This window comes from Cyrtonyx montezumae, unplaced genomic scaffold (genome assembly GCF_038088225.1).
Source record: "Cyrtonyx montezumae isolate F1298 unplaced genomic scaffold, pur_monq_1.0 scaffold_8, whole genome shotgun sequence".
Classification (NCBI taxonomy): domain Eukaryota; kingdom Metazoa; phylum Chordata; class Aves; order Galliformes; family Odontophoridae; genus Cyrtonyx; species Cyrtonyx montezumae.
The window spans coordinates 88727866-88751305 of NW_027072089.1; the positions used below are offsets into that span (position 1 = coordinate 88727866).

A 23440-nucleotide genomic window follows, 5' to 3' on the forward strand; every position below is an offset into this window, starting at 1 on the left:
CAGTAACCTGAAACTTGTGTAATGGATTTATGTCAGAGCTGGCAGGGAAGCTGTAAAAATGTGTAGCTAATCTATATGAAGGCAGTTTATCTGGTTAATTGTTATTGTCATTTAATTAAATATTCATTTGAACTTGCATTTTCCCTGTCCTTTTTGTTTGTTGTTTTAGGACTAATTTGCACACAATATATATAAGATTACCCCTTGTCTTGCATTTTTTTCCTCAAATCTGAAAATGAAACATTTCTGATTGAATATGTACTTGCGATGCATAAAAAATGTGAGTGGTCTTCTGTTGTAACGCAAATTAGTAAATATGCTGTACCAGCTACAATTGCATGTGACCAGCATCTGCAAGGGGCATATTGTTGACATGCAGACAAAAACACACATTGTTACCTGTTTGTGCTTTAGGCAGTGAATGGGAATTGCTGCAAATGATGACATATCTATTCATAAAAGCATGTAATTTTAAGGTATGACTAGAATTTTTTTTGCTCACCATATAAAGTTTTCAGATTAAAAAAAAAAAAAAAGCATCCCATTTTTGAGTGTTTAAAGACATGCTCAATTTTCCAGTTTCTTGTTTGCTTGAGATTCTTTCTGTTTCCTGGCTTAACCTCTCCATAGCCTATCTCTGTTGTACTATACTGAATCAGTAGAAGATACAGTTGTAGTTGTTTCCATTTCTGAACCAGTGTTCCTCAAAGCTGAGCCTCTATAAAGTTAAATCTGAAATATTTATTTTGCTAACATTATTCAAAATGACACTTGTAACTGCATAGTGCTCTCAAGAATGTTTGTTTGTAGGAATGGAAATCTTTGCCTAGAGATAGTCAGAAATATTATTATTCTGAGTGTGATTACTCAAGAACTAAGGCAAAGGTTAATGTACAACATCTTACTTAGGACACTCTGAAAGTAGTGCCTCCTATTTATTTCTGTGGAAGCTACAACAGATACAGATAGTGCAGTAACAGTAGTTGACAGAACAAATTCTCAGCTACAAAATACTATTTTACAACAGTCACCACTATTACTGTTGTTGGGATTTGTGGAGATGGGATCAGGAAGGCCAAGGCTCACCTGGAACTAGACTTAGCAAGTGGTGCAAAGAAAAACAAGAAAGGCTTCTACAGGTCCATCAGCCAGAAGAGGAAAGTACAAGAAGACTTACCACCCCTCTACCCCTCGCCCACCAAGTGAGTAGTACAGGCAAGCTGGTAACAACAGAGAAGGAGAAGGTTGAGGTACTCAGGAACTTTTTGCCTCAGTCTTCAACAGCAACTGCTCTTCACACAGCCCTCAGGCAGAAGGGTCAGAAGTTGTGGTCTGTGGGGGTAATGATCCTCCCACTGTAAGTGAAGATCAGGTTTGTGACCACATGAGGATCCTGAATGCCCCCAAGTCTATGGAACCCGAGGAGATACATCCCAGAGTCCTAAGGGAAGAGGCTGGTTCAGTTGCTAAGGCACTCACAGTGCCATTTGAAAAGTCATGGCAGTCATGTGAAGTTCCTTATGTCTGGAAAAAAGACAGTGCTGCTCCTATTTTTAGCAAGGGTAAGAAGGAAGGATGACCCAGGGAACTCTGCTGACCTGTCAACCCTCCTGCTGTGCTGGGGAAGATCATGGAAGAGATCTTCCTAGAAGCTGCGCTAAGGCATGTGGAAGAGAGGGAGGTGATACGGGAAAACCAGCATGGCTTCACCAAGAGGAAGTCATGCCTGACCAAAGTTGTAGCCTTCTACAGTGTTGTTACTGCATCAGTGGAAAGGGAAGAGCCATTGATGTCATATGTCTGGATTTCAGGAAGGCCTTTAACGCTGTCCCACACAACATCCTTCTCTCCAAACTGGGAAGATGAGTGATTGCTGGATGGGTGGTCTATTTGATGGACAAGGAACTGGTTGCAGGGTCTTACCCAGAGAGCAATGGTCAGTGTCTCAGTGTCTGGATGGAAGTCAGTGATGAGTTCCATCCCTCAGGATTCAGTACTGGGGCCAATGCTCCTTAATATTTTTGTCAGTGACATCTTTAGTGGGATTGAGTGCACTCTCATAGGTTTTAGAATGATACCAAGCTGTGTAGTGTTGTCAGCATGCTTGCAGGATGGGATAGCATCCGGAGAGACCTGGACAGACTAAAGCAGTGGGTCCTGGAGAACTTTGTGAGGTTTAGCACATACAAGTCAAGTACAAGGTCCTGCACCTAAGTTGCAGCAACCTACACTATCAGTATGATCTGGGGAATGAAAGGATTGAGTATAGTCCTTTTGAAAAGGGCTTGAGGTGTGCCAAGTTGGACATGAGCCAGCTGTGTGACTGTCCCAGCCCATGAAGCCAGCCACGTCCTGGGCTGCATCAAAAGAAGAGCAGCCAATAGGTTGTTGGAGGTGATCCTGCCCCCTCAACTTTGCACTGGTGAGACCTCTCCTAGAGTACTGTGTCCAGATGTAGTGTCCTCAGTACAGTAGTCTTGGACCTGTTGGAGTGAGTCCTGGCGAGGGTCCCAAAAATGACCTGAAGAATAGAACACCTTCCCTTTGAGGACAGGCTGAGAGCTGGAGCTGTTCAAGCTGGAGAAGAGAGAGTTCTGGAAGACCTGACGCAGTGGCCTTTCAATATCTAAAGGGGGGCTGTAAGAAAAAAGGGAACAGGCTCTTCCCTGTCCCTGGTGCCTTTCATTATCAGACAGTCTGTCTTTGTGGTACCTGTAGATGTTACTGTTCATAGCAGGGGAGCTGGACTGGATGTCCTTTAAACATCCCTTCCAACTCAGAGAATTCTCTGATTTCCCATTGAGATAAGTATGTTAGAGCCGCTGTGTGCTGTATGTATTTCAATTGCAAATAATGATCAATTTTGAACTATCACAGAAGAATGTAATTAGTTAGGACTTTTGTGGGTATTACAGAAATGTATCTTCTGCTTTGATACAGTGAATCAATTTATTGTTTTGATTACAATCACTGTAAAATTTACAGGCAGGATATATTGGATATATATTGGATTGATTGGATATATTGGATTGATATATTAGATTGATGACTCAAGGTGTTCCATTGTTTCATGCTTTGAATTGAAATGTTAAGGCTAGCTTGATTCCTAACCATTTGAAACCTTTCTTTGTTGATGTTTCTTCTCTGAAGAACCAACTAAACAGTTTTCGGTAGCTTGTAGTTTATGCAGAATATAGAGGTACAACTGAACTAACACTGTATTTTCCAGGTCAATTATAATTGAGATGTGAAATAATTTTTGAGATGCTCACATATCTTGAATATCTTAATTTTTATAATGATCTTTTTATGTTGGTAAGTTCAATAAAGATTTTAAGGCTAAAATCCATGAGTTTCATGTATGCCTTATGATGGGCTTTGTCAGCCACATGTATTTTCCTTTCTACTCTCACTTCAAACAGACATTTGAGCTCTTCATAAAATAAAAGTTGAGCCTTAGCTGTGAAGTGATTTTCAAGGCAATATCAAAAAGGTATGCCTTGAATGTGAAAACATGAAATTCTCAAATGGAACTGCATTTCAGTGTGGAAAATACTGTTCTAAGTGAAACTTTATGCATTATATCCTTTCAACAAGTAATCTGAAATTAAAATAATGAAATATATTTTAGCATTAAATTGTTAGTCGTTGTTAGTCCACTGAGACTTCTGAAGTAGTTAAGTTTTTAAATGAAAAGCAAATGAAGTTTGGTATTTATCTTCAGAATTGAGCAGGACAGTATATGCTATACCAGATACAAGTTGTGATAGAAGAAACATAAATTAATTGCTGTATTTTCTCTCATCCTTGCTTTCAGCCTTCGCTCTGATCTCTGTCAGATTAGCCTGTTCTTTTCTGTATACCTTGCAGGTTTTGACATGTCACTTATTTTTGCTTCCCCAGTTTTTCATTCATAAACTCTGTGGTGTCAGTGTTTAACTGGTAGATGCCTTGTGTGTGAGTGATTAATGAATGATGGGAGAGCAAAGGATCTGGGTAGTTTTGGATAGCAGACTGTATGTGTGGGACAACAGTTACTGTACAGTTTTGTTTAATCCACAAAAACTTAGATTTGATGTCTTATAATCAGTGAAAAATTGAAAACCTGATTTGATGCAATAAGTTAAATACTTGGAAGGGAAATGTCAGTACAGGCCTACAGCTGCACTTGACTTGGGTATGACTTAAGTACTAAGAAAGGAATTCTATTCAATGTTGTCTTTGCAAAAGAGAGGTTTGTAAATACGTGAAATTGGAAAATGTTGCTGTGTGCCTTGCTTTTTCCCTCTGTGTTTGTTTGGATGTTGGGAGAAAAAAAAAAAAAAGGAGGATGCTAGGAAAAAATCAGTATATACTGGATATACAGCTTAAATACTGAAATGTTTGGTATTTCACTGTTTACTTTTGGGTTTTTTTCTGCTAAATATCAGGGTTTTTCTCAATAGAATATTACTTTCAGTATTTCAGTGATATGTATTCAGTGATTTATAGTCTTGAAGTAGTCATGAAAAACCAGTCCTGGTCTTCAGGTGTTTTTGATTCACTTCTAAAGAGCACCCAAAAGGCTTAGATGTTGTTTGCTTATTGTATAATTTTTTAAAAATATTGATTTCTGAATTGCAAATGCTGAATGTAAAGTGCTTTGATAAATCCTATTTTAATTGAGTTTCAATCCAAGTTTGACCTTTTGGTGACAGGATCTTACCGGACATTTTATTGGAATTCACTTTTTTCCTACTTCTGATAAACTGTACTTTTTTCTTCCTCTCTTCTCAGAATCAACGAATCCCATCTGACATGGTTTTTCTCAGAACGTCAGAAAAAACTGGTATGTTTTGGTACTTCAGGTTGATTACAAGATAAGTTGATTGTTATAGTAATACTTTAGATTGCGTGTTGTGGTCAAATAGATTTATAGGAGAAGATCCACATTTTTCAGATTAATGTGGGGGGGAAAGCAAGTGTGTATATATCTGAGAAAAATGGTTTGTTTAGACTTCAAAATGGAAAATCTTACTGTGAATTGTGAATGTGAGATCTTTGCAAATGCATTCTTTTAAATAGATGATTGATACAACAAAATTTTAGGTAATAAAAATATTAAGACTAGTTCAGTATACCTTAAAACAATATTTGTCTAATATAATAGCTAAGTATTTTTTTGCTATTTCTGCAGCACGTTAAATGTGACTTGATTGATTTTCAGTTATTTGAGAAGAACTGAAGTGTTATCCTACTAATGTGATTAGAATGATTTTAGAAATGTATTAAAGTGGTCTAAAAAATTAGGACAACTGATTTTTTTTTTCCATTTTGAAATGATACTGCCTTTTTGGGCAGTCAAATATATAAAATCTCACTCAACCCCACAAAAACAGCAAACAAACAACAGCAAAAAAACAGCCACCACTTTTCCTGAATGGGGGTAGGAAAGTATTTCTCATTAGATCTGTTTCTCCTTACATGGTAATAAGAGTACTCCTGAACTCTGATAAACATGTCTCCTCTACATGAGCCCTGTATATTATAGTTGTGCTCTTTAAAATTTTCCAATGACTATGGGATAGCCCCCATATAACTCATATGCCTTCTTCATATTACTACTTCAGAAGAACTGTCTGATATTTGTCAGGCAGCACTAACTTTCACACAGTTAATAGCTGTGATACTCATAAACCTTCTGTTAGATGTGCTTTGATATTTTACTGTAGCATTGGAGTTCTATCAAATGTTTCAGATAAAAAACTGGATTTTCAGAAATCGTTTGCAAGAGAAATCAAATATTTGATTAGTGTACAGAATACTACTGGAACTGCGTATTCACTAGAAGAAGAAACTGCTGCAAGTACTACACAGTCACTGTCTTAGTTATGATTTTGAAGTGATGGTTTGGTGCACTAAGTCATGTTTAACCGGTTTGGACCAGCAGTTTTCTAATAGTCATTTTATAATCTCAATCTGTGTTAACTACCCTCTGATTTAGAATCTCTAATTTACTAAAATTCATAATATTTTTGACAACTCAAAGGTCTTGGATCTGACATGATTTATAAAAGGATTAATGGTGTTTCCTTTTGGACTGCTTGCACTATCGTATCTTAACCACTGAAGCCTGAATTACAAGAACTGTTAGAGCTCAAATGATACCTGCTAGAAAAGTAGAAATATAAGTTGTGCCTCTGTAGAATTACTTTAAGCCAGGCCTATTGTATGCTGTTACATTAGCAGTAAAAATTATATTTATGGAAATTTGTCTTTGTCTTTACCAGTTATATTTTACTAGGTATCTAGGCATTTAGAAGCAGTTGTCATCTCCATTTGCAGGAGTATGTATTAGTGCTAATTTCTTCAAGTGATGAATGCATGGCAGAAATATGTTGAAAACTCAGTATTGTAACAGTATGAAATGTCCCTAATTAGGATCAGCATCTCACTGCTGAAATAAAAACAGTTATAAGGAGCTTTATAGCTTCCAATGACAAAAATTCTTCAATTATATGTTTTCTATGTATACACTGTAGCATGTTTGCCTCTTCACTAATTCAAAAATTTGTAGATTCATATGTGAACTGCTTTCCCAGCAGTACTATTAATTGAAGGATGCTCTGCAGCTATGTCAGTGAACAATCCAGTCTCCGTATGACAGGAATATCATAATCATGGATCTAGGACATGGAGTGAATTGTTGTGTCAAAAATGTGTGGAGAAAAGCATTATTTGGAAGTAAAATTGTTCAAGTCTACTTTGGCATGTAATTTATAGATCTTTAAAAATTTCTGGCTATTTGCTATCTAGAAAATAAAGCTACAATTTAAAGATTTATAATGTAAGCCTGTCCCTAAATAAATAAACATACTTGTTAACACTTTCAAAATGAACCTACAAGGTAAATGCTCATTATAATACAAAGTGAACATAGCAAATGCAGTGGAATCTGCCCAAAGTTCAAATATAAATAATTTATTTTCACTTCTACCACACATGGAGTGCAGTTTTTGAATTTTCAGTGTTCTTTCTACAAACATGCAGTCTATTGGCTATTTATAATCACGTTGTGTTCTCAAAAAAAAAAAAAAAAGCCCAACACAAAAAAAGTAGTAAAATCAAATCAAACGAGAAAAAATGCAACAAAAAAGAATTCCAACACTGAATTTCAAACATATGGCAGTAATTGTTGGTTTTTTTTTTACTAAAGAATGAACACTTATATCTGTAATTGCTTTTTTCTTGAATGCTGTGGTTTTGACTGATTTATGGTTTAGTTTATAGTAAACAGTTTAAATACTTTGTAAAACACATTAGTTTTTGCATGGTTTTATGTTCTTTATATAATTTTATCTTCTGTGCAATAAAACAGTTTTATTTGTTATCATAAATCTATAAAGAGTAAATGCAAAGATTTTGAACTAAAATGTTTAAATATTTTCCAATTTCAGAATTTACGCCACATATTACTGTTGTTTGTAACACTTAATACTCTTTATCTTCAATCAAAAAAAGCAGTTTGAATTATAAATCATTAGTCTTAGTCTTAGAATTTCAGCCATAAACAGTACTGGCTTTTTGCATGGGTGTGTTTCCATGGACGAAATGAGCCACGGTCATGTGCTTTTCTTTCCTAAATGCAATATAAAAATGCAGATTTTTTTAGAATTTTTTTTTTATCTCACTCTGTGTAGCAGTAGCTAATTTTAAAAAGATTAAGCCTAGTGGATTATTTTGATAAAACTGAATTCTAATTAAATGTCTTCTTGTAATTATTATTTTCTGAGCTGAAATACATGTTCTCCAACTTGATTGTTCCTGCTTTTAGTCCATACATGTGGTAGTTCAGTGACGAGGTGATTATGGATAATACTTACGGAGTTGAACTTGTGGAATAGTATCCACATTGTGCTATTATCCTGTTGTACTGATACCTTAAAATCTTGTTTGGTGTAGGCACTTGGTTTTTCAAAGCAACTATAGCCTCTTTGGCTGCAAAAAGTTCAGTTTCATCCTTGGGTTTATCCAAATGCGTAATATATGTTGTAATAAAGTAGTTTGTTATTTCAGAGAAATTAGCTTGCTATGCTGAAGTAGGATACTTCCTGGCAGTTTTTTCCTAGTATGTTAAAATTACTTGGTATTACTCATTATTCATATTTGATTTTTCTGAAGGGAGATGTGACAGCTATTGCTTGTTGAGAAGCAATTATAATGCTAACATATGTATTTACATGTGACTAGTTCTAATATGTTTTTGGCACTAGCAAAATTGATTTAAATATAGATGAGCAAAGATGAAAATATTTACAGTTCCTGTATTTTAATTAGATTATGTGCTTGGATCATTAAAGGGATAAATTCCCATGGGTTATTTCAGTTCAAAATGTCAAAAATAGCCATAATAGCAAACTTAAGCAGGTGCAGAAACAGGGTGATATCAGTGATAAATATTCTTGTTATTTTTATAAAATCTTTCAGTAGAGCTGATATCTGCAAAGTGTAATACTGATTTCCATACTGTTATAAAGTAGAACTCTGGTCTTCTTTGTTTTTCTTTGATTTTGATTAGAGTTCTAAGCTAACCAAAGTATTAAGTATGGCACAGTTTTAGGCGTATCATTACTGTGTGTGTGTATATATATATTTTTACAAGGTAGAAAGTTGTAAATTTCAGGTAAATATTTAAATAGTTTAGAGTATTTTTCTTGATTACTGAATTTCTATAGAAAAAAGATTCTTATTCTACATCAGAAACATAATGGGGCAGTGGTGCTTCAAAACCTATTAAATACAAAGGGTGAATTAATGCTTTTGCATATCCACTTGAAAATCTCCTTTAGGGAAATCATTATGTTAAAATTTGAGAATGCAAACATAAATGTGGATGCTTTATTCTTTTCTGCCTTGAAGTACTGTTTGCTATAAGTAAGATAATTCTGTAATGTTTTTAATAAAAGTAAAAATTCCTAAATCATAATGAATCAATAAAGCAGTAAAAAAAATGCAGTAGATAAAGCTTGGATTAAAAGCATTTGTATGTGCTTGTCAGTAAGGAACTCTGTGTTTGATAGTATCATATTGACTGCATATTAATACATGGCATCCTATAAGTCCATCAGCTGATTGTTTAGAATGTAAATGAATCTCTTGATGGATCCTGTGACTGATGGCTTGAATTCCAATTAATCAATTGCTTCATCACTTTCTTAATTCAGATCAAATAACTCAAGTACACACAGTTGTTTTAATGGTATTAAGAGAAATTAATGCTTTTAAACAAATTTCATCAGTCTTTCATGCAGCTACAGTTTGTTATTTTCATCCTTACTGATGGCATTATAACTGAAATGTTTAAGATGTTTTAGCTATTCTGGTGTGTTGATTTTTATTTTTTTTTATCACTTCCTTAGTAGGTAACATAGCTGAAAGCTTTCTGTGATCGTGGTAAATGAAACTCTGTCGACTAACATGTTATCCTGGTGCTGCTACTCATGTTGTCATCACTTTAAAACTTTCATGCACATAGTCACTTAAGTAATATAAATTACTTAAAAATTAAGTTGTTTGTAAGTGATCTTGTGTCAGGTATGCAAAGTCAATTTTTTCTTGTTTATTTGCTAATAACCTATGTCTTTCACTGCATTTTTCTTCAAGGTGGAAGAGTGTATTATTACTAGACAATATATAATGGTTTATGACACCACAGTTCTGCACGCCCTGTTTCAGGTGACCCATCAATTAATTTATTCAGTGCTTCATGCACACTCTTTCCTGTGACACTTAGACGAGTTGATCTTAATTTGATTGCCATTAAAGCCTTCCTTTCCTGACAACTGTTGTCAATTATACAAAATAAAATCAAGTATTCATAAGTAGGCCGTAATAGGATATGGGCAGACAGATTTAATAATTCAGTTTTGCTGAGGCTTGAAAGGCATTAGTTGTAGCTGTTGTTCTCATTTGTAAAAAATTAATTGGATACAGATCTTCAGAGAGAAGACAGACATAATTCCATTTATTGAGATTTGATTGTTGAAAAGAGCCCAGACTTATAGCTGTGGTATAACATTGTCTTGTGGATAACTGATGTGAATTTCTATTAGTTATGCGTTAGAGAAAGTAAATGTAATTTAATACAGTTGGAGACTAATTTAAGTGAACATATACTACACGTGTTTTGGTGATACATCTGTAGTGGAATGCAGAATAATAAAATAATATACTTGCTTATCTACTATATACAAGTAAATTATAGTTGTTTCCCTATGAAGCATCTTTAGTGCAATAAAACAATAAAATGTGCTTTATGCTATATCTTTGTTTTACATGTAACCTCCTTTCAGTCCTTACTGGCAAATCTTTTTTTTTTTCACCAAGATATTTGTCGAAACGTAGCAAGTGGGAATGTATTAACTTCAGTGTTCTCCAAGAGAAATTTAAATAAGGTTTTCAAACCTTCTGAGTTGTTGATTGACTTCCTATACGCTGTTCGTTACTATGTATATTGGTAACAAATAATATGTGGAGTGTCTACTGCTAAGGCTCTCTGGAAATGAACAGTCAGATGAACTGTAGTCAAACTAGAGAGCAGGAAGAAAATGCACAAGAAATGGAAGCAGGATAGGTGTCCTGAGAGGAGTGTAGGGATTCTAATAGGCTGTGTAGAGATGGGATCAGGAAGGCCAAGGCTCACCTGGAACTAGACTTAGCAAGTGGTGCAAAGAAAAACAAGAAAGGCTTCTACAGGTCCATCAGCCAGAAGAGGAAAGTACAAGAAGACTTACCACCCCTCTACCCCTCGCCCACCAAGTGAGTAGTACAGGCAAGCTGGTAACAACAGAGAAGGAGAAGGTTGAGGTACTCAGGAACTTTTTTGCCTCAGTCTTCAACAGCAACTGCTCTTCACACAGCCCTCAGGCAGAGGGGTCAGAAGTTGTGGTCTGTGGGGGTAATGATCCTCCCACTGTAAGTGAAGATCAGGTTTGTGACCACATGAGGATCCTGAATGCCCCCAAGTCTATGGAACCCGAGGAGATACATCCCAGAGTCCTAAGGGAAGAGGCTGGTTTAGTTGCTAAGGCACTCACAGTGCCATTTGAAAAGTCATGGCAGTCATGTGAAGTTCCTTATGTCTGGAAAAAAGACAGTGCTGCTCCTATTTTTAGCAAGGGTAGGAAGGAAGGATGACCCAGGGAACTCTGCTGACCTGTCAACCCTCCTGCTGTGCTGGGGAAGATCATGGAAGAGATCTTCCTAGAAGCTGCGCTAAGGCATGTGGAAGAGAGGGAGGTGATACGGGAAAACCAGCATGGCTTCACCAAGAGGAAGTCATGCCTGACCAAAGTTGTAGCCTTCTACAGTGTTGTTACTGCATCAGTGGAAAGGGAAGAGCCATTGATGTCATATGTCTGGATTTCAGGAAGGCCTTTAACACTGTCCCACACAACATCCTTCTCTCCAAACTGGGAAGATGAGTGATTGCTGGATGGGTGGTCTATTTGATGGACAAGGAACTGGTTGCAGGGTCTTACCCAGAGAGCAATGGTCAGTGTCTCAGTGTCTGGATGGAAGTCAGTGATGAGTTCCATCCCTCAGGATTCAGTACTGGGGCCAATGCTCCTTAATATTTTTGTCAGTGACATCTTTAGTGGGATTGAGTGCACTCTCAGTAGGTTTTAGAATGATACCAAGCTGTGTGGTGTGTCAACACACCTGAGGGTTGATGTGGCATCCAGGGAGACTTAAACAGGTTAAAGCAGAGGGCCCAGGAGGTTCACAAAATTCTAGTGCAAGGTCATGTATCTGGCTTGCAGCAACCTCCACTATCCTATCAATACTAACTGGGAAATGAAAGGATTTAATATAGTCTTGCTGACAAGGACATTCAAGGTCAGGCTGTGAGCAACCTGATCTAGCTGCTGATGTCCCTGTTCATTACAGTGGAGTTGGACTGGATGTGACTTTTAAATAAGTTCATTCCAACTCCGACCATTCTGTGATGGTTTTATAATTCGAAGTTACTTATTTAAAAACAGATAAAAATTATTAGAATATGTTTTCTCCTTGTAAAATGCTGATAAATACGTGTAGTTGAAAATTAGATGTGCTGAAAGTGGTTACGTGATGCAAGAGTAGAAAAAGTGAAGCACTGAAGTGTTACAGTTTTTATAATTCGTTGTTCATGTTGTGTTTTTTTAAAATGCAAAGCAGAGGAAGTTACTCTGCTCTCTCTCCATCTGTCCCTGAACTCAGTTTCCTTTCTGTATTTTCATCTTAAATGTTGTCTCAGGTCATTCTTCCAGATTGGGAACACAGAATTAATTTATGAATACAGGACAAATACGTTATTAAACTTTTTTGTTGTTTTCTTTTCCTTGCCGTAAAATAAATAAATAAATAAATAAATCTGACTTTTCATGTCTCTGTTAGTCACTAAATGTTTCCAGCCCTCAAAGTCAAGTATTCAAGTTTAGCAGACTTTCCTGTCTTTCCTTTGTGAAGACGCTACTGGTAGACTTAAAAATTAAAAAGAAAGCAGAAGAGAGCTCTGTTTTCGTCTTTCCAACCCACCTGAATTTTTTAGTATTTTGGTATTTTTCAAATCTGGTTTGCAGGGACTTTCCGTGTGTTGATGCAGATGTCTTAAATTATTCCAGTTCAGTTTTCCAGTCTTAAATTTCACAGTAGTATTATTTCCTAACAAAAAGAACATGCATATATAGCAGATAAGATATTCTGCTTCTATTTGATTTACGGCATTGTAAGTTACTGTGGGAAGTTCTGTTGCATTCTCATTCTGAAAAACCTTTCCCTGAAATCTCTTTGAACAGTATAATACACAGAATATATTACACATGCTACATTTATCTTTCTGTAGCATACTAAACCAACTTATCTAGTGTGATTGTAATTTTCTTTCCAGTCATAGCAAATACTAAATATTGATGTAATTTCTATCATTTGAATGGTTTTTGTTTCTTCACTGTGTAGCCTTCAATGAAAATAGAAAATGCTATTTTCTATAAAATTTGAATTATTTTCTTTTTGCAAAGTGGATTGTTCTTAGTCTGTCGATATTCTTTACAAATTACATGGTAAACAGGCTGATTGGTGGGGTAATTGTTTTAAGGGAAACTAGTCCATACTTCTGCTTTTCAGAAACACTTCCAAATGAAATAGGAGTGAATAATTTAATACATACAATTTTTCTCTTCTAAATGACATAATTTTAAAAACCCTGTATGTTAGAATACATAACAAAAATTTGTCAGGTCCCAAGTAGTGTAACTTGTTTTCGAAAGACTGTATTAAAAATTGTTACCAATTCTCTAAAGAGCTTATATAAAAATATAATTAAAATGTTTGGTGGTAAAATATATATTAGGATAATAATAATAATAGGTGAGGGACTGGGACAAGTTGTCCAGGGAAGTGGTGGAGTCATCATCCCTGGATATGTACAAGGAAAGGATAGATGTATTACTTAAGGATATGGTTTAGTGGGAAATGTTGGCGGTAGGTTGATGGTTGGAATACATGAACTTAGAGGGTTTTTTACTACCTTAATGATTCTGTGTTTCTAAACAAGCCCAGCTCCCACAGCCTGTCTTTGCAGGAAAAGTGCTCCAGCCCCCTCATCATCTTCATGGCCCTCTTCTGGACATGCTCCAGCAGTTCTGCAATTTTGTTATTTTGGAGGCCATGTGCGTGGATGCAGTACTCCAGATGGGGCCTCATGAAGGCAAAGTAGAAGGGTACAACAACCTCCCTTGCCCTGCTGGCTGCCCTTCTTGATTCAGCACAGACCTTCTGGGCTGCAAGTGCACACTGCTGGCTCATGTCCAGCTTTTTATCTGCCAGGATTCCCACATCCTCACATGTCCATTTATTGTGTTCACAAGCTAGGTGATTATTTTATGGTAAGGGTTGAAGCTGTTGGCTTCTTATTTCACAGACTTCATTCTAGATTGTGATGAAATTCGTAGAGTGTTAAGAAGAAAAAAGTATTGTACAAGTTTCACCAATTTCAATTGAAATAGTCTTAAAAATAGTCCTTAAAAGCAGTTTAATTCTACTTGGGCACCACCTTGCATGGACATGCTATTAGCTGGTTTATGACTGATCATGCTAAATGAATACTAAGTAGTTGTAAAGTACCTTAAGCGTACTCACATGAAGTTTGCTTTTCTTCAGAAAAATGATTAAATTGTTCAAGCCTAGTGTAATTGCTTTAGATTTAACCTTAAATTCTAATTCAGATCATTCCAAAATTTTCACTGTAAAGACAAAAATAAATTAGGCACCTTAACTATGTTCAAATCTATCTGCTAATATTTGATGATTATTGTTCATGGGAAATGGGCATCTGAGCACTTCTACTGTCTAAAGAAAATACTTTAATTTCTCAGTTTTCCTTTATGTGCAGCCTTTGTTGCCCTCTTAGAAATATCCTGTGTTAGAAATGCCCTGTGCTTAGTGTGGAATTTCATCTTTCTGTAGTCAGCAATGCTTCACATCCAAATTCATGACTTCTTTAAACAGCACGTAACTTAAAATTTTATATGAATATAATAAACTTCTATGTATACTGGAAAATAGTCACCTAGTTCAATAATTAACATTGAATAGAAAGGGATTAACAATTTATAATGTTTGTGTAGATGTTTTTTCCTTGCAAGTCATATTCATGTTAGAAATGCAACAGATTAACACTGCTGTAAGACATTCTGTTGAAGTATACATAAAACAAACAATTTAAGATCATAAATACTGTTGTAATTGGGCATACAAATTGTGCATGGATGGCCAACCTTATGGCTTGCTTGGGCTATATTGAGAGAAATTTTCTTGGTCTGCATAATAAACATATAGTTAATGTGTCTAAGTAACAAAGCTTAATTTTTTTTTTCTAATTTTCCATAAAAACATTTTAAAAAAGTAACAAAAACTAATAATACTAGCAGATTGGACATAGATTAAAGCATTTTGGTATGGTTTAGCTGAAATAAATATTTTTTTGCCAGAAGTCACTCATATTGATTTTAGAAGTCGTAGGTACTGCTGACTAAATTATATGAAATATATAACTTCTGTGCAGTGGGAAATATTTGGGTTGTTACAGGTTTGTAGGCTTCAGGGGAGTCAGGAGTCGTTTTTATGCACTGTTTTTATATGAATGTTTACTCTTATGTATTTATAACTTAAATTATAAGTTAAGTTTAAAATTTCATAATTCAAATTAGATAAATCTGATGAATTGTTAGAAGTAGAAAAAAAGATAGTATTGTTTCAATTTTGCTGTTGTGATCACCATTGAAAGCTGACTTGGCAGAAAGCAATCCTTTTTTCTGGATAAAACGGAAACGGCCTACGAGATAAGTTATTGATGAAATTAACTGCTGAAGTGGAGAGGAAATGTGACTGGCCAATACATGTCATAGTGTGAGCACTATTAAATGAATATATGTGCAGTCAACCATTCACAGGAGCCACTCTGGTCTTGAACTGCATTGATCTATAGGATTAATTCTAAACGAAATTGATGGAAGAGAACAGCCATTGACAGGAAGGGTAAGGAGAACTACGAAATGTCTTGTACAGGGAAAGTATGACGGAAAGTAGGCTGATCAATGCCATGGATAGAATATGCACTGAAACTGTAGAATATGTAGGTGCTGCTAGATATCTCACCCTTAGTTACAATGCAGTATATGCCACCAAACTCTTCAGAAGTGCTTTGGAACAAAATCCATAAAGAACCCTGTTGGATTTTAAATCCTATTCAGTCTTTTCTTGAGCCTTGCATTAATAACCTATGTATTACTCCGTATTTGGTGATACCACTGGACTAGTTATATGTATCGTATCATGGTAGGGAAGATTTTGTTGCTACTCTTAGTTTTCAGTTTCTTGAATGCTAGTCTTCTGTCTGTAAAGCATACTAATTCTCTTCAGTATGTATCAGTTTGTACTTCGATCATGTTTTAAGTACTTTATGTATGTTGACTGCTTTCTTTAGTTTTGAGTCTTTGGCAATCAGAGGCAACTTAAAATTACTTCTTTTTAAGTAGAATATGTAAGGACCAGGATGGTTCATAGGTTCATAGGTACATTAGGTTGGAAAGGACCTACAAGATCTAGTCCAACCATCCTCCTAACACCATCCCTACCCACTAAAATACTGAATCAAATCCCTTAGCAATCTTTGAATGTTACCCACATTAAAGGTTTATTTGAGGGGAAAAATTTCAATGAAGCTAGAAGAATATAAGTAATGGAGGCTTGTTAAGTGTCAAAACAACAATAGACAAAAACTACAAATGTTGTTTTGTTATTCTTTTTTTTTTTTTTTTTTATAATTGCACAATTGAGAAACCTCCTAAGGGTAAAAGATTAAACCTTTTTCAGGTTTATCCAGTGAAGTGTTATCACTTTCTGGTAACATTTGGAAACCTGTTTAGGAACATCTAGAGGTCTGTGAAATGCAACATTTTTTTCCCATCACAAACAAAGAATTGTTAATTTTATCAGGAAAAGTTATTCTATTTTCACGGCAGAAAGCATTTAATCAGCAGTCAAATATTCCAAAGTGTGAGTTATTTGCTTTTCTTTCAGTCTTGTAATTTTTTGTTAACTCAAACTGAATTTTTGAGATGTAAAAACTAGTTATGTCTTTCTAATTTAAAGGTTCATGTTTCATTCGAACTGACCAGCTTGATGGAGAAACAGACTGGAAACTGAAGGTTGCTGTCAGTTGCACACAAAGATTGCCAGCTTTGGGGGTAAGCATTTTATTTATTTACTTTTAAAATATCTTGCACGTGTGCATATTTCCCTTTTAGGTACAACAGTTTAAAATTATTACAAGTATATATGTAGTCAGAAAGTATGTTACCACGTATATGTATACATTTTGCTATAAATAGGGAATAGGTATTCAACTGAATGCTGAATGAGAAGTTGCTTATGCAAATGTTCTCATTGAAGGGAAACAGAGTTGAATTTTTATCTTTCAGCTTAGTAATTCACACTGTGGTCCACACTTTGAGGTCTATACTCAACTGAAAATAGTTTTGTTATGCTATGCTTCTGCATATTCTTAACTGCAAATGCAGGTCATTGTTGCCTGATAAATTGTTGCTTTTATTTCTGATTTGTAAGCTTGGGTAACAGTGGTCTGTTCTTGGATGGTAATGTCAGTAAACTTTCTGATCAGAGTTGATGCAATGTGGAAGTTCATGTGTCTGAATGTTTGTTTACAAGTGTAGGTTTTTTGAATATATATACACGTCTGAAGTGTAGGTAAATACGTAAAGTAATTAAAATTGTTAAAAAGGACATGGTATGTATATAAATACATCTACATACAAAATGCAACACACCTCTACTAAAAATATGCTTTTAGTGATGCATCTCATAAGATGCTAAGTTGTGTCATATTCTGGAGAACCTTGCTGTTCTTGAACTGTTGACTTAATATTAAGATATTAATCTGAAAATATACTGAAGTTGCAAAGTTGTGGAAACTTCTACAGAGTTTGGGATGTTCAGACACTAAATACTTTGAGTGTACAGAAAAGTGTATAATTAATTGTATGTTCCATTTCAGTAGTACAAAGTATCTGATTATCTGCCAGATCTTAGCAGATTTTCTTCAGCTATTAGTGAACTAAATAGTTCCTGCTACACTGAAGTTAGCCAAATGTAGAGAACTTTCTGGTGTTCATAATGGTTTGGCTACTGGCTCCACAGGCGATGAGAAGAAAAACCCCATAGGTTTGAATTTATAGGATTGGGAATGAGGAATAGATCTGAAGTTTCATCATGCCAGACTAATGCAGACAGCAGTTCTGGTGCAGAAAGTGATTTTAATTGGTATTGTATACTTAGCAATTGAATTTAGTATTAGTGCTAATGCGTCTTCTGTCAGCATATGGTCCTTGCCCCATCTTGGTTTCTCATAAAAATGTTATTTTTCCAGAAAATCTATTGAGTGTGCATTTGCCTAAAATCCAGTCAATTTTCTATCTTTTTTTTTTTCTTAAATGCTTTTTTTCTTTAATGCATTTCTTTCTGCTGATGATACATAACTGGGAGGAATGGCTGACATGATGGAAGACTGTGCTGCCATTCAGTGTGACCTGGACAGGCTGGGGAGCTGGGCAGAAAGGAATTGGATGAGGTTTAACAAGAGCAAGTGTGGAGTCTTGCACCTAGGGAGGAATAACTGCGTGCAGCAGTACAGGCTGGGGGATGACCTGCTGGAGAGGAGCTCTGAGGGGAGGGACCTGGGTGTCCTGGTGGATGACAGGCTGACCATGAGCCAGCAGTGTGCCCTGGTGGTCAAGAAGACCAATGGGATCATGGGGTGTGTTAAGAAGAACGTGGCCAGCAGGTCAAAAGAGATGATCCTTCCCCTCTACTCTGCCCTGTTGCACCTAGATTATTGTGTCCGGTTCTGGGGTCCCCAGTACAAAAAAGATGGAGATCTTCTTGAATGGGTCCAGCAGAGGGCCACAAAGATGATAAAGTATGTGGAACACCTCCCTTTCCTCATAAAGGAAAGGCTGAGAGACCTGGGTCTGTTCAGCCTTGAGAAAAGAAGACTCAGAGGGGATCTGATCTACATCTATAAATATCTAAGGAGCAGGAGGCAAAGGGACAAGGCTGAACTCTTCTCAGCAGCGTATGGCAACAGAACAAGGGGAAATGATCACAGACTGAGGCATAGGAAGTTCCACGCAAATGTGCGTGGGAGCTTCTTCACAGTGAGGGTGACAGAGCACTGGCACAGGCTGCACAGAGAGGTGGTGGAGTCTCCTCCTCTGGTGATGTTCAAGACCCACCTGGACACCTACCTGTGCAACCTGGGCTAGGGAGCTGCTTTGGCAGGGGGTTGGACTCGATGATCTCTACGGGTCCCTTCCATCCTCTACAATTCTGTGATTCTGTGATTAATTTGTGCTTTTCATGTAGGTTACAACTGTTTGCAACTTAACTGTTTTTTTGTTTGTTTTTTTTTTTAATTTCTGTTTGGAAGGATCACTTACTGTATTTGTTGACTGCAATTTTCCTGCAGGACAATGCAGAAACAGATCTTGTACAACAGAGAATTGTTGCATTGTAACTTCTATGTTTTGTTCTTCATTTAGGGGAAAAAAAGTTATGAATAGATTTGTCTGGAATATACTGTTGATCATTATGGTTAAACACATATCTTTGATTTAAAGGAAGTAAATTGTATTGCACTTGTTTTTACTTATGGAAAATAAGTTGGAAGTGATTGGAGTGTCTTCGTTTGAGTGGCAGGACATGCAGCCTCAAGTCTGTGCAGAAATGAAGTTTGATTCAAGTTGTGATTGTTTTGGATGTGTAGGGGATGGAAGTGCGAGATATCACTGAGAAATTATTCATACTGGAAACAGCATAAGTTAACTGTCCAATATAGTAACCATTCCTTCCTTAGTTGTTTATAGTTATTACTGTTAACACATACATGTCCTGTTGATCTTTTAAAATTTTTGCTTTTCTTGAACTGTAACTGACAGTCCAAATTCACATAATCAGGTAGTTTATCATTTAACAAGCCTTCCCTGTTTACCAGCAGGAAATGGAAGCAACCAAGCAGCTAATGTGCCATTACCCTTTCCTGTATTCACATAGTTATGATTGAATAATTCTTTACCTCACGCTAGATAAAACTTAGTCTTCATGACACTTCATATGACATTTTCTGCCAAGTAAATGAAACTATCTTTTAACTTACTTACTATTGTATGGCTTGGTCAAACCATTGACGCTTAGTTCCCTCACTCTCATCACTGTAACATTTTGACCCAAACGACAGTATTGATTTTTAGATTAGCCTTATACTCCTGAAATGTTTGCGATTTTATCTCTAATTATTTTACGTGGGTAATTCTTAGCTGGTCTTTGATTGCTCACAGTGCTTCACTTCTAGGTCCTGTCTCTCTTCAAACTGTTTGGAAGTGGTAGCCAAGTGCCTATGAATATAAATGTTTTTTAGGGGGTCCCGTAAGTTTCACAGAAGGTAAATTGCACAGATTAACAGAATTGCAGAAGTTGGAAGCAACCTCAAGAGATCTAGTCCAACATGCATTCCAGAAAGCTGTCTCCATTCCTGCAGGGAGCAAGATAGTATTTATTTATCTCTTGCAGACACTTGTGCCTTTACTGGGTTGTTAATAACATGCTCAAGCTATTTGTCATCTGAAAAAACTGTGGATGGGAACTTCATAAGGTTCACATGAAGCTCTAATAAAGCCATGAACTTCAAACTCACATTAAAAATACCATTAATTTTTGTAGTTCCTAGTGGAGTCATAAAGTGTGGAAATATCACTATATTCATGTACCTTACACATGTTCTTTTTTTCTTTTTTTTATTTTTAAGTCAAATTAAAATGCATTGGGTAGAATGATGTTTTCCTAGTAGTTACCATAAAAATATGTTTTTTAAAATATTGTAGGAATAGAATAGACAATTTTAAGGTGTAATTTTTTATAGAGGTAGGTGGTTCTGTCACTCTTTGAAATTCTAAGTCCACGTTGTCTTCAAAAAAGGATGCTTAAAATAAGTAGCTGGGATTAATTCAGCAAACAATATGTAAGCTTTCTTATATTCACAGTAACCTCTTTTGATGAAAGTTTCTCTTATTAAAATAAAATTTTAAAAAAAGCAGAATATTGCTTTCCAGGTAATTAACCTGAGAATATCATTTGCTTTATAAAATGTTATTTACCTTGCATTTGTTTCGGACTTGAAATCACTGTTTTTACGGTGATCATCTTTTTTTCTTGCTAATCTGTGCAATATGTAACGAGGGCATATACTCTTTGATAACCTTACTAGCATATTTGGAGAAAATTCTTGGGTTTTGGAGCTGTCTAGCAAAGTACTGAGCTTTGTGTTCCAGTCTTGGATCAACTTTGTTATGAGAATCCCGCAATGATTCTTCCTCTGTTAAAAGAATCTGCTAGGGAAATGGTCCTCTGCGTATTTCATTTATGTTGTGTTGCACAGGGTAGGCAGCATGTCCTATTTGCCTGAACAGTAATTGGTGTGATGAAAACAAAACTTTTCAGTAAAGAAATGTCTATGAAAATGCTTTGATATGTTTGGTTTCTTTTTGTTTTGTTTTTTTTTGTTGTTGTTGTTGTTTTTGTGTGTTTTTTTTATATAGTGTCATTAATGAAAACCTACTTTGCTTCAAGGAATAGACTTTCTGAAATACCAGTTCATTTATGATAAATATCTAAAACTTCCTTAAAATTCTATCATTGTTGCCACTTCCACAGTTAGTATGCTACTAAAATTCTTCTGTCTTATTGTACATATCATTTACATGTTACAGTGTCTTTTTGAAAGATTGTGTGAAAAGAAAAAGGCTGGAATGATTCTCTTGTGCAGTAATTCTTGATTGCCACCTGCTGGGCCGCGGGTGAAATAGCTGTGGCAGACTGGCACATTGAGGGCCAGGTCTTCTCAGTAGATCTCAAACTGAGTGCAAGTTTAACTGCATAAGGAGTAGCATGGAGGAGTTCGTTGGTGCTTTGTTGGTTTTTTTTTTGTTGTTGTTTTGCCACACTTGTATAGTGCTTTTTTGCTAAATTTAGAATTCGATGAGTACAGAGGGTGGGTGGAACGTAATATATTCTCTGGCTACAAAGAATTGTTTAGAGAACCTAAAATTCTGTTAGGCTTCTCCATTTCAAATACAGGAAACATTTTGGAATTCTGTGCCACTTTTAAACTCGAGTAAGTGCTCATATTTGTAAGGTTGGGTACAATATTGGGTTAGGATTCTGTGCTTAAATTTGTATTTGTTTATGATAAACCAGTAATTCAATGGACAGGTTCCATTCACAAAATGAATCTATTTAGAAGTACAAAGTGGCATGGGGTACTGTCCCAGATGAGGCATTTTGCCCTCAGTATCTCCATGTTGATGTCGAGATTTGTTTTGTTGTTTTTTTTTCTTGTCATTTGCAGAATTCTTTCCTTTTTTGGATCAAATAGGCTTAACTATGCTTCTCTTTGAAACAGCAAATATTTATTGCAATAATGGTTTTCCTGACTGACAGGTGTTTATTCCCATCACAGTGTCTTCTCCATGTGCTTGTAGGGCACTTTCAAATCTGAGAATTATTTTATTTTTACATATTAAAGTATACTTTTAATAATGTAAGAGAATATGTGCAAGTTGAGCATAAAGCAGACTAAACAGTTTGGCCATTTATTTGACTAATATATGCCTCACAGTTCATAGAATCATACATTTTTAATTTCTTTAGTTACCTGACATAAATGTTGTATCTTGTGTTGGTGTGAGCTGTCAGTCACACCAAGAGCACTATAAGCACTGTAACCTTACCTCCTGTGAAACCCAGAATAAATATGCCTTCAGACCTTCAGACCTTTTCTTAAAGAACAGATGACACCATGAAGATGATCAGCGCAGATTTTGTTGTCTTCCTAAAGCACTTACTGTGATCAGAAAATTAAAATTTCAGCGAGTCATCTAGTGATGGCTAAGCTGCAAATACTGTAAAAACTAGATTAGGTTTCTTGCAATGTCATAGTTATAGATCAAGCGGTTCCTTTGTGGGTTTTGTTTTGTTTTTGTTTTTTAATTGCAATATACACAATCTGAAGCATTCATTTCTAGCTTAAGTGATCAAGTAAATTTATTAACAGCAATGAGGTCACTAATTTTCAATAAATGGTGACTTGCTGATTTATATCAGAAGATCCATACAACAGTAAACAATACCATTTATATTTAATTAGTTTTATTGAACCAAAAGCAATTTTATTTGTAATGAACTACATGTTATGATTAAGAATGTATTTTAATGATCTTTAAGAAAGGTGAACAAATGTTGCCCTTGACCTAACTGAGGAGCTTTTTCTATGTTACTGGTAGCTGTATGGTGATTGGTGAATTACTGTTAAATACAAAGGATACATTTTTGTTATTGTACCATCAAGTCATCTCCTGGATTTCAGTGCTTTCTTTTGAATTATTATTTTCAAGTTACCAATAATGAAATGCATGTTGTACTCAGTCATCAAAAAAAAAAATCTAATCTCATCTACTTTTGTATAAAAATAACCTTCTATTGCCTAAGGTTTAGGTTTATTAGATTTACTTTAATTTACATTTGTTAAAATCCTCCTGTCCATAGCATATTGGTAGGGCTAACCTGCTTCAATGAACTAGAGGTTTGATGGTTACATTATGAAAACTATTCTTTGATAAAGCTAAACTTCACGTAGTCCAAGCTACAATGCTATTATTAAATATAATACTATTATATATTATTATTATTATTAATAAAATACTTTTCCAGGTTAAAAAAACAACAACATTAATCTCCATTAGAGGAAAATTCTCTTTTCCCTAGTTCTCAATAGAGGGAAGCAGTGACA

The 23440-nt window shown here is 35.6% G+C and overlaps 1 protein-coding gene across 1 annotated transcript in view; it reads left to right on the plus strand.

Moving 5' to 3' along the window:
• The window catches only part of ATP9B (ATPase phospholipid transporting 9B (putative)), a 172371-nt gene that overhangs the window by 53802 nt on the left and 95129 nt on the right, over positions 1-23440 (plus strand). Inside the window, exons 7-8 of the mRNA XM_065753250.1 lie at positions 4777-4828; positions 16675-16769. Of these exons, the coding sequence (XP_065609322.1) occupies positions 4777-4828; positions 16675-16769 (147 nt within the window). The remainder of the gene's footprint in view (positions 1-4776; positions 4829-16674; positions 16770-23440) is intronic.